This window comes from Schistocerca nitens, chromosome 2 (assembly GCF_023898315.1).
Source record: "Schistocerca nitens isolate TAMUIC-IGC-003100 chromosome 2, iqSchNite1.1, whole genome shotgun sequence".
NCBI classification, from domain to species: Eukaryota; Metazoa; Arthropoda; class Insecta; order Orthoptera; family Acrididae; genus Schistocerca; species Schistocerca nitens.
The window spans coordinates 1,180,098,031-1,180,110,619 of NC_064615.1; the positions used below are offsets into that span (position 1 = coordinate 1,180,098,031).

At 47.8% G+C, this 12,589-nt stretch overlaps 1 protein-coding gene across 1 annotated transcript in view; it reads right to left on the bottom strand.

Annotated features, from left to right (window-relative positions):
* Window positions 1-12,589, bottom strand: part of LOC126234821 (glutathione S-transferase 1-1-like) — a 47,511-nt gene that overhangs the window by 18,895 nt on the left and 16,027 nt on the right. Inside the window, exons 2-3 of the mRNA XM_049943567.1 lie at window positions 11,584-11,732; window positions 11,135-11,193 (exon numbers count right to left, since the gene is read on the bottom strand). Coding sequence (XP_049799524.1) covers window positions 11,135-11,193; window positions 11,584-11,724 — 200 coding nt within the window. The 5' untranslated portion in view covers window positions 11,725-11,732. The remainder of the gene's footprint in view (window positions 1-11,134; window positions 11,194-11,583; window positions 11,733-12,589) is intronic.

Below are 12,589 nucleotides of genomic sequence, written 5' to 3' on the forward strand. Positions count from 1 at the left end.
GATATGTCGATCGGCATTTTGGGAGAAGTTCGTCGGAGGATATCCAAGAGACTACGTGTTAAGGTCCGGGAGGACCCCCACCACTGCAACAAAAAGCATTTAAGGAGAAGTTCGTCGGAGGATATCCAAGAGACTACGTGTTAAGGTCCGGAAGGACCCCCACCAGTGCCACAAAAAGCATTTGGGCAGAAGTTCGTCGGAGGATATCCAAGAGACTACGTGTTAAGGTCCGGGAGGACCCCCACCAGTGCCACAAAAAGCATTTGGGCGGAAGTTCGTCGGAGGATATCCAAGAGACTACGTGTTAAGGTCCGGAAGGACCCCCACCAGTGCCACAAAAAGCATTTGGGCAGAAGTTCGTCGGAGGATATCCAAGAGACTACGTGTTAAGGTCTGGGAGGACCCCCACCACTGCAACAAAAAGCATTTGGGGAGAAGTTCGTCGGAGGATATCCAAGAGACTACGTGTTAAGGTCTGGGAGGACCCCCACCAGTGCCACAAAAAGCATTTGGGGAGAAGTTCGTCGGAAGATATCCAAGAGAATACGTGTTAAGGTCCGGGAGGACCCCCACCAGTGCCACAAAAAGCATTTGGGGAGAAGTTCGTCGGAGGATATCCAAGAGACTATGTGTTAAGGTCCGGGAGGACCCCCACCACTACAACAAAAAGCATTTGGGCAGAAGTTCGTCGGAGGATATCCAAGAGACTACGTGTTAAGGTCTGGGAGGACCCCCACCAGTGCCACAAAAAGCATTTGGGCGGAAGTTCGTCGGAGGATATCCAAGAGACTACGTGTTAAGGTCCGGAAGGACCCCCACCAGTGCCACAAAAAGCATTTGGGCAGAAGTTCGTCGGAGGATATCCAAGAGACTACGTGTTAAGGTCTGGGAGGACCCCCACCACTGCAACAAAAAGCATTTGGGGAGAAGTTCGTCGGAGGATATCCAAGAGACTACGTGTTAAGGTCTGGGAGGACCCCCACCAGTGCCACAAAAAGCATTTGGGGAGAAGTTCGTCGGAAGATATCCAAGAGAATACGTGTTAAGGTCCGGGAGGACCCCCACCAGTGCCACAAAAAGCATTTGGGGAGAAGTTCGTCGGAGGATATCCAAGAGACTATGTGTTAAGGTCCGGGAGGACCCCCACCACTGCAACAAAAAGCATTTGGGCAGAAGTTCGTCGGAGGATATCCAAGAGACTACGTGTTAAGGTCTGGGAGGACCCCCACCAGTGCCACAAAAAGCATTTGGGCAGACGTTCGTCGGAGGATATCCAAGAGACTATGTGTTAAGGTCTGGGAGGACCCCCACCACTGCAACAAAAAGCATTTGGGGAGAAGTTCGTTGGAGGATATCCAAGAGACTACGTGTTACGGTCCGGGAGGACCCCCACCAGTGCAACAAAAAGCATTTGGGCAGAAGTTCGTCGGAGGATATCCAAGAGACTACGTGTTAAGGGCCGGGAGAACCCCCACCAGTGCCACAAAAAGCATTTGGGCAGAAGTTCGTCGGAGGATATTCAAGAGACTACGTGTTAAGGGCCGGGAGGACCCACACCACTGCAACAAAAGGCATTTGGGCAGAAGTTCGTCGGAGGATATCCAAGAGACTACGTGTTAAGGTCTGGAAGGACCCCCACCACTGCAACATAAAGCATTTGGGCAGAAGTTCGTCGGAGGATATCCAAGAGACTACATGTTAAGGTCCGGGAGGACCCCCACCAATGCCACAAAAAGCATTTGGGGAGAAGTTCGTCGGAGGATATCCAAGAGACTACGTGTTAAGGTCCGGGAGGACCCCCACCAGTGCCACAAAAAGCATTTGGGGAGAAGTTCGTCGGAGGATATCCAAGAGACTACGTGTTAAGGTCCGGGAGGACCCCCACCACTGCAACAAAAAGCAATTGGGGAGAAGTTCGTCGGAGGATATCCAAGAGACTACGTGTTAAGGTCCGGGAGGACACCCACCAGTGCCACAAAAAGCATTTGGGCAGAAGTTCGTCGGAGGATATCCAAGAGACTACGTGTTAAGGTCCGAGAGGACCCCCACCACTGCAACAAAAAGCATTTGGGCAGAAGTTCGTCGGAGGATATCCAAGAGACTACGTGTTAAGGTCTGGGAGGACCCCCACCAGTGCCACAAAAAGCATTTGGGGAGAAGTTCGTCGGAGGATATCCAAGAGACTATGTGTTAAGGTCCGGGAGGACCCCCACCACTGCAACAAAAAGCATTTGGGCAGAAGTTCGTCGGAGGATATCCAAGAGACTACGTGTTAAGGTCCGGGAGGACGCCCACCAGTGCTACAAAAAGCATTTGGGCAGAAGTTCGTCGGAGGATATCCAAGAGACTACGTGTTAAGGTCTGGGAGGACCCCCACCAGTGCCACAAAAAGCATTTGGGGAGAAGTTCGTCGGAGGATATCCAAGAGACTACGTGTTAAGGTCTGGGAGGACCCCCACCACTGCAACAAAAAGCATTTGGGGAGAAGTTCGTCGGAGGATATCGAAGAGACTACGTGTTAAGGTCCGGGAGGACCCCCACCTTGCCATTAAAACCTTTTGGGCAGAAGTTCGTCGGAGGATATCCAAGAGACTACGTGTTAAGGTCCGGGAGGACCCCCACCACTGCAACAAAAGGCATTTGGGCAGAAGTTCGTCGGAGGATATCCAAGAGACTACGTGTTAAGGTCTGGGAGGACCCCCACCACTGCAACAAAAAGCATTTGGGCAGAAGTTCGTCGGAGGATATCCAAGAGACTACGTGTTAAGGTCTGGGAGGACCCCCACCAGTGCCACAAAAAGCATTTGGGGAGAAGTTCGTCGGAGGATATCCAAGAGACTACGTGTTAAGGTCCGGGAGGACCCCCACCACTGCAACAAAAAGCAATTGGGGAGAAGTTCGTCGGAGGATATCCAAGAGACTACGTGTTAAGGTCCGGGAGGACCCCCACCAGAGCCACAAAAAGCATTTGGGCAGAAGTTCGTCGGAGGATATCCAAGAGACTATGTGTTAAGGTCCGGGAGGACCCCCACCACTGCAACAAAAAGCATTTGGGCAGAAGTTCGTCGGAGGATATCCAAGAGACTACGTGTTAAGGTCTGGGAGGACCCCCACCAGTGCCACAAAAAGCATTTGGGCAGAAGTTCGTCGGAGGATATCCAAGAGACTACGTGTTAAGGTCTGGGAGGACCCCCACCACTGCAACAAAAAGCATTTGGGGAGAAGTTCGTCGGAGGATATCCAAGAGACTACGTGTTAAGGTCCGGGAGGACCCCCACCAGTGCAACAAAAAGCATTTGGGCAGAAGTTCGTCGGAGGATATCCAAGAGACTACGTGTTAAGGTCCGGGAGGACCCCCACCACTGCAACAAAAAGCATTTGGGCAGAAGTTTGTCGGAGGATATCCAAGAGACTACGTGTTAAGGTCCGGGAGGACCCCCACCACTGCAACAAAAGGCATTTGGGCAGAAGTTCGTCGGAGGATATCCAAGAGACTACGTGTTAAGGTCCGGGAGGACCCCCACCAGTGCCACAAAAAGCATTTGGGGAGAAGTTCGTCGGAGGATATCCAAGAGACTACGTGTTAAGGTCCGGAGGACCCCCACCACTGCAACAAAAAGCATTTGGGGAGAAGTTCGTCGGAGGATATCCAAGAGACTACGTGTTAAGGTCCGGGAGGACCCCCACCAGTGCCACAAAAAGCATTTGGGCAGACGTTCGTCGGAGGATATCCAAGAGACTACGTGTTAAGGTCCGGGAGGACCCCCACCACTGCAACAAAAAGCATTTGGGCAGAAGTTCGTCGGAGGATATCCAAGAGACTACGTGTTAAGGTCTGGGAGGACCCCCACCAGTGCCACAAAAAGCATTTGGGGAGAAGTTCGTCGGAGGATATCCAAGAGACTACGTGTTAAGGTCCGGGAGGACCCCCACCAGTGCCACAAAAAGCATTTGGGGAGAAGTTCGTCGGAGGATATCCAAGAGACTATGTGTTAAGGTCTGGGAGCACCCCCACCAGTGCCACAAAAAGCATTTGGGGAGAAGTTCGTCGGAGGATATCCAAGAGACTATGTGTTAAGGTCTGGGAGGACCCCCACCACTGCAACAAAAAGCATTTGGGGAGAAGTTCGTCGGAGGATATCCAAGAGACTACGTGTTAAGGTCCGGGAGGACCCCCACCAGTGCCACAAAAAGCATTTGGGCAGAAGTTCGTCGGAGGATATCCAAGAGACTACGTGTTATGGACTGGGAGGACCCCCACCACTGCAACAAAAAGCATTTGGGCAGAAGTTCGTCGGAGGATATCCAAGAGACTACGTGTTAAGTTCCGGGAGGACCCCCACCAGTGCCACAAAAAGCATTTGGGCAGAAGTTCGTCGGAGGATATGCAAGAGACTACGTGTTAAGATCCGGGACGACCCCCACCAGTGCCACAAAAAGCATTTGGGCAGAAGTTCGTCGGAGGATATCCAAGAGACTACGTGTTAAGGTCTGGGAGGACCCCCACCAGTGCCACAAAAAGCATTTGGGGAGAAGTTCGTCGGAGGATATCCAAGAGACTATGTGTTAAGGTCCGGGAGGACCCCCACCACTGCAACAAAAAGCATTTGGGCAGAAGTTCGTCGGAGGATATCCAAGAGACTACGTGTTAAGGTCCGGGAGGACGCCCACCAGTGCTACAAAAAGCATTTGGGCAGAAGTTCGTCGGAGGATATCCAAGAGACTACGTGTTAAGGTCCGGGAGGACCCCCACCAGTGCAACAAAAAACATTTGGGGAGAAGTTCGTCGGAGGATATCCAAGAGACTACGTGTTAAGGTCCGGGAGGACCCCCACCACTGCAACAAAAAGCATTTGGGCAGAAGTTCGTCGGAGGATATCCAAGAGACTACGTGTTAAGGTCCGGGAGGACCACCACCAGTGCCACAAAAAGCATTTGGGGAGAAGTTCTTCGGAGGATATCCAAGAGACTACGTGTTAAGGTCAGGGAGGACCCCCACCAGTGCCACAAAAAGCATTTGGGGAGAAGTTCGTCGAAGGATATCCAAGAGACTACGTGTTAAGGTCCGGGAGGACCCCCACCAGTGCCACAAAAAGCATTTGGGCAGAAGTTCGTCGGAGGACATCCAAGAGACTACGTGTTAAGGTCCGGGAGGACCCCCACCAGCGCCACAAAAAGCATTTGGGGAGAAGTTCGTCGGAGGATATCCAAGAGACTACGTGTTAAGGTCTGGGAGGACCCCCACCAGTGCCACAAAAAGCATTTGGGCAGAAGTTCGTCGGAGGATATCCAAGAGACTACGTGTTAAGGTCCGGGAGGACCCCCACCAGTGCAACAAAAAGCATTTGGGGAGAAGTTCGTCGGAGGATATCCAAGAGACTACGTGTTAAGGTCCGGGAGGACCCCCACCAGTGCCACAAAAAGCATTTGGGGAGAAGTTCGTCGGAGGATATCCAAGAGACTACATGTTAAGGTCCGGGAGGACCCCCACCAGTGCCACAAAAAGCATTTGGGGAGAAGTTCGTCGGAGGATATCCAAGAGACTACGTGTTAAGGTCTGGGAGGACCCCCACCAGTGCCACAAAAAGCATTTGGGGAGAAGTTCGTCGGAGGATTCCAAGAGACTACGTGTTAAGTTCCGGGAGGACGCCCACCATTGCCGTAGTATAGTATTCACAAAAAGCGCGATGGTTCGCGCTCGCAATTTGACGAGTCTGACGCCACCTTTTAGAGGAGACAATGTTGTAGCGGACCTCGCAAAGGGTACCTGCTGACGCGAAGTATCCGAGGGCCGATTTAAGTCGGGGACCAAGATGTAATGGCATCGGGAGGATCTGGGCAACAAATACCAGTTTAGAGGCCACATACATGCTGGTGTTGGTTCAAGCTGCACTGGACATGGAAGTGAACATAGTGCCACATGGGCTGTAAAATCCAGTGGAAAGTGTGTGGAGCCTGTAAAGTCTGTCCGTAAGTAACAAAGAGTGGTACTGATGGGAAATGCGTCTGGTTCCACAACCTGGAGTCCATGCCTGATGTGCATCATCATCGACTTATGAACGTTAAGGATGCGACCTGACATATGTCCCCAGTGCTGAATCCAGTGGATGGCGTCATTGAATTCCAGCGGGGAACAGAAGGGAATTAGGAGATCCTCTGCATAGGTCCTGCAGTGACATTATGATCACAAGGTGAAATCCTGTAGGTGAGTTGTAAGACTGGCGATGAGGGATTCCAGTGCGATGGCATATGGTAGTGTGGGCATGGGGCATCCCTGACTTGCAGAACAAGTCAATGGGAGATTTGCTGGACCGATTCCTATCGGTCCAGCAAATCTCCCATTGACTTGGACCACAGAGGCAGCGGGAGGAGTAATGATGAATGGCGTCCACAAAGAGTGACGGGAACACTGTGCATGTCTTGATAGTGAGGATGAATGGGTGATGAACCCGTCATTTTGCACGACAATGCGAGGATGCATACAGCGCAAGCTGTGGCTGCTCTGTTCGGTCGACTTAAGTCCTTGTGACTTTGATTTGATTCCGAAGATGAAGGAACCACTTCCTGGCATTCGCTTCAGAACTGTTCCAAAGATTCGACAGGCAGTAGACCGCTCCATTCGCACCATCAACAGAACAGGCTCTGCTGACGGTATACTACGCCTTCCACATCGCTGGCAACGGGTTCTGCGCAACGCTGGTGATTACTTTGAAGGACAGTAACAGGTGCAAACATGTAACCCTTCTGTATCGGCTCTGAATAAATAGTTGCCACAATTTAAGTTCCATCCCTCGTAACCGGGGTATCGGAGTGGGTCGTCACCCAAATGTCAACGAACGGAAGTCTTCGACTAGGGTACACAGCATAGGCCATGGCGACAAGTGAATCGTCCTTCAGGTGAGGATGCAGTCGAAATCGCCGCCCACAACGAAGCGATAAAAGCATCTGGAAATCGGATGGGCCACATCATCTGCGAAGAACGTGGACCGCTGCCGCCGATTCGTGAAACCAGATATCGATGACGTGCACGCCAAGGGTTGTCCTGTCCGGGCGGGAGCAGTGTCATACCGATGACCGGGATCCCTCTGTGTATGTAAAAGGCCACTCCGCACCCAGATTGGTTGGCTACAGACGTGTACGTGTCACATCCGTAAACTGCTGGTAGCGTGGCAACACAAACTTGCTGAAGAATAATCGATCATTGGCCCAAAGCATATCACGGAGGAACAGCAACTTTGGTGGAGTGCCGACCGTGCTGACGTCCTGTGTGGCGAACCGGTACGTCTGTGCTAGCGCAGTGCTGGACGCGTGTAAGGAGGGCCCGACCCGCTGGCGCCGTGCGTCGATTCCGGTAACATTCAAGATCAACCTCGTCGGGCGAGGAGGGAGGGAGGGTGGGTGGTAGACAGTCCTGTGGAGGAGGCGTTTCGCCCCTCACGCCGTCGCCCCACACGCTCCCGTGCCGAGGGTCTGTCCAGTGTCCATGTGAGCGTCATTTTGGTGAGAGATCACGAGGCGTCGGCAGGAAGACAGGAGTCGGAACCTCCGCACCAGTCGTTACGATCTATCCTGCAGTATCCACTGGTTGACCATCAGGCAAAAAAAACTTGTTGGTCATCGCTAGTGCCGTCCGGTGACATCTGCGCAGGACCTTCCGCTGGTTAGGCTGCGTCTCCATTATCCTGGAAAAGAGGACCCGTGAGCGAGTGGCGATGTTTGCGCCGACGCGGCGAGCCTTGTTTACGTTCGCATTCTTCCTTATCAGACGACGGCTAGGAGTGTCGACTTGGTTCGAAGGCTTCGGTCGGTACAACGAAGAAGTCGAACAGGTGTTGTGGAGAGGTACCCATGGCGTCCGTCGCGGGAGTCAGGGTGGCGGCCGTTTGGTCCGATTGAGCGACTGTATCGTCCTAAGGGCGGTGGGATGGCGGGACGTATCGATCCGAGAGACCGTACGGCGGACTGGTCGAAGCGGTGGGCGTGGCGAGGACCGACACGTAAGGAGTAGGTAACACGGACACTTCTGACAACGGGAGCTGATCTCAAGAATCCATGTTCCACGTATGAAGCAGCTCAGTATTTGACGGTAAGCATACAAGCGAGTAAAGGTTCAGGAAAGATTTGATATTATACAAACATAAAGATTTTTGGAAATCGCTAAGTGCTCTTATTGTCAAACGCTGGAAGAGCGTAGTCTGGGTAATTTGTGCTTCGTTATAATCAAGGATTGTTTTTTCATCAATTTTTGCGACATCATATCATTTTAAGTCTATGTCGTACAACGATATAATGTTGCAGGCCCTTTCTGTGGAATATGTGGATAATGTCTGGAAAATGTGTTTCGAATAGTTATTAGTAGAGAAGTAATAAATTATACGTCATGCCTGATGATGAAGTTTTACTGCATGAACAGCGGAAACATAGTAAGAGATAAACTTCCTATTCCTTTCATTATTTTGTGGAGAATGAGAGGGAGAAAAGTGTGGTAAAGGTTTCGAATTATCTACAAAGTTTATTGGAAGATGTTAAGCGTTCTCATTCTCAAATACTAGACGAATTAGTCTAGGTAATTTGTGCGCAGTGAGTTTCGCTGCCTCAAGAGATAAAAAAGAGTTTCTAACTGTGATACATAGTTGTCTGTCTGTGCTAAACCTTTAACATACGATCGTACCTCTCAATGCGTAGATTAAGACAGAATTTTAAATTCGGTCCATCATTATATAAAATCCTGAAAAAATCAGATTCCCCCTGGAAGCCATTAGACAGGCAAGCAGCAACCGGTTCTGTGAACTGTCTACCGTACCGTGAGCTACGAAAAATATAATAAATGTATAATTATATGATTATATAAAAAATTAAATATCTCAACTTGAACAGCAGTACTTCTATTTACGGTCCGTGTAGAGGACTTGCTGTAAAACCTAACTGCAGATCCTCTTGAACAGAGTCTAAATGCCAACAAATTTTCTGAGTGAAGTGCTTCCTTAACAGGTGCCGTAGTCTGCTTCATTATGAGTATACGGTGCTACATAACGTGCTTTAAAAATATTACACAAAATAAAAGAGGACCGGGTGCTTAACTAATGATCAAGGTTACAACGTCTAAGACATGAGTGCGCGGAAGCGGAGAATAGTTTCTTTACGTTAGTGTTATTATTTCTTTTCAAAATAACAATTTACATCAATCTGTGCCACCCGTCCTGATATATTAGTGTATTCATTATAATAATAATAACACGAAGTGAGCTATTCGAGGAATGGTGTCTACCTGCATCCGGTTTGCTCAATGGCTGACGAGGAAAAGAAAGAAAATCACCTAAAACATTTGATGAACGAATGTCTATCAGCACGTCTCTCTGTAAGCTTTTATTGTTTCTTCTAATTACTAGAAGGTTGTATTTAATCAAAACACTTTGGCCGTATCCCATGTTAACCATTTCGTAATATAATAACATCAACAAATCAAACGTTCCAGATATAATGTTCAAACCAGCTGCATACGATCAGCATATTGTATACCAGGTTTTCTCTTGTAATAGCACGGGTAAGGCCTGCATTTCTCCCAGATATCTAAGAGGAAGGGTGCGGAAACCTTGTCATGTCTCTGCTGCGCTGCCTGTTCTCCAGCGGGTTAAACGTCCAAGAATGTAGAGCTAGACCACTTCGTAGAAATTCATCTCCTACCCAACGCAAGAAATTCAGTTTCTTCCAGGAAAATGAGTCGGGCTAAAGTAGTAAGCGATAAGTGTGCGTGTGTGTGTGTGTGTGTGTGTGTGTGTGTGTGTGTGTGTGTGTATGTGAGAGAGAGAGAGAGAGAGAGAGAGAGAGAGAGAAAGTTCCTAAAACGTTTGAAATTATGTGTGAAATTTGCTCTCATTCTGAAATACTGTGTGAATACAAAAAGTGTGTGAATTGCTAAGGGACCAAACTGCTGAGGTCATAGGTCCCTAGACTTACACACTAGTTAAACTAACTTATGCTAAGAACAACACACACTCCCATGCCCGACGTAGGACTCGAACCTGCGGCTGGAGGGGCCGCGCAATCCGTGACATGGCGCCACAAACCGCGCGGCCACTCCGCGCGGCAGGTCATATCAAATACGACGTGATTTCAAATATCATTATATATGACATGCAACTAGTATACAGTTTTTATACTGACCTGATGGCTACTAACCGAAACACGTAGTAGTAACAAAACACGTACTCGCCTTAAAAACTTGTTAAGCGACTCCAAAGCTGAGACAATATGACAGAAAAGAAATGGAAGACATTAACATCAGCGAAAGTTTTGAGACATGGAACTCCGGAGGACCTGCAAAAGTAATCAGAAGGAACCCGTTCATCAGCATTATAAAAATTATGAACGAAATTAGCACCACTCTGACGTTCGTTTTGTAGTTCGGTAGCAGTTGTTCAAATAAGAATCTCTTCTCTCTGAAATAGCTCCGATAAGACGAGTCTTATCTCTCGCTTCACGTGAGACACTCTGATTATGTCACTAGAACATACTAACAAGCGGTCACGAGCCAAGGCCGTCTTACTGCTCTCCGTAAGTTATCATTACTTTTGGTACTTGCTTAATATTCAGTCTAAGCTCAAAACGGACAGAAGAAAATCTGAAAGGAGCTAAACGGTTTTTTAAACAAGCAAAAAGGTTTCGAACCATCATGGAACGTTACTTAAAACACGTCTATAGCGCTGATCCCTCAACACATGTAGCCGGCCGCGGTGGTCTCGCGGTTCTAGGCGCGCAGTCCGGAACCGTGGGACTGCTACGGTCGCAGGTTCGAATCCTGCCTCGGGCATGGATGTGTGTGATGTCCTTAGGTTAGTTAGGTTTAAGTAGTTCTAAGTTCTAGGGGACTGATAACCACAGCAGTTGAGTCCCATAGTGCTCAGAGCCATTTGAACCATTTGAGCCTCAACACATATTCAGGTAAAGATTACCAGTACGAACATATTACCGTACGAACATATTTTCTTGAATTTAACATATGTTTGTACGCACATAAGCTTATAAGATTGATTTTAGTAGTTGCATCTTGTTTATTTCTCTTTCAAAGAGAAAAATCACATGCCATACATGCCATAACATATGTTCTCTGAAATAGGTGAGACTTAGCACATACCTTTCAGTAAGCCACAAGCCGTTATCTTCCAGTACCGGAACTGTGTGTTGTGGATTTCTCTGTAACAAGTGCAGTTTCAGTTAACAACCTCGAGTAAAACTTTAAAGATCACTTTTAATTAACGATACCATAAAACGTACCCGGCTTAAGATATTAAAAGTAAAGTCAGTACGCCTTTAACTAATGCTAATTCTGCCAACAACGCATTTACATATATTTGATGCAAATTAACTAAGATCATTACAGCATAATCTAATTCTTGAAGAATATGACTTTCTTAGTAAAAGCGTAAAAAAATTGCAAGGATATGTCATTCTACATACTTTAATTCATTATCTGCATGGTGAAATAGAGAATTATTCCAGATAATATAAATTCCGTTAAGATTTTGCAAGTTGTCTAGTTGAGCTAATTTATAGCCATGTTGTAGCTGGACACAGACTTGTTACCTTCAACCATTCAGGCTTCCTCAGATCAACCCTCGGGTTGACATTAACAATTTTCAGATCGACTCCAACAGCGCCAGCCACGAGACGAACTAAGCGGCAGGGGATGCTCAGGTTGCTGTTGTAGAGAGTCAACGGGGACATGGCTGTTCCTACAAAACAACACACATCTTAAATAGTTCACAATACGGTTGGCAGCTCTTTCGCACTCGTAGGTTTACGGGCACACGTTCATCGATCAAGTAACAGCGTTCGACAACGTAAAACGGCGCAAGGTATTTGAAATTAGCAGAAAAGTAGGTAAAGCTGTTGGGAAAGACGGATAATATACAATATGTAGAATATGTAATAAATGTAATAAATGTAATAAATAATAACCAAGGCAGTAGTACATGGATTAACAACGGCGCAAAAGCAAGGTTGCAGACTCTCTCCGCTACTGTTAAACCATCCAAGAAGCAACGACGAAAACAAAAGGAACGTTTAAAAGTGTCATCAAAATTCTGGGAGAAAGGATATTAATGGCAAGATTCGCTGATGACATTGCAATCCATACCGAAAAAGAGGAACAATTACAGGAACGGTTGAATGGAATTATTTAATAAGCGCATAATATGGTTTAAGTGCAAACTAAAGATATAGGAAACTACTGAGGAGTAGAAGAAAACAGTTTAGTGATAAACTTAAAATGACAATTTTGCACCATGAAGTAGACCAAGTGAAAGACTTTTGCTACCTTTGAAGCAGAGTAGCCTATGAAGGACGAAGCAGTGATGATATGGCAAGGAATCTAGTACAGGCAAAGACGACGTTGCAGGCCAAAATAAGTCTATTACTCTGTTGTGCAAAACTTAAGGAAGATAATAACTTTCGCAAGACGTGTCACTGCCAAGTAACATACCTCGATGAAACTTGGACGTTACATATAAACAACTGCTATAGTACAGTACAGGACGTGAATGAAAGAAATAAAGAATCAAACGAACAGAAATGAACGCTTTTATTCAAA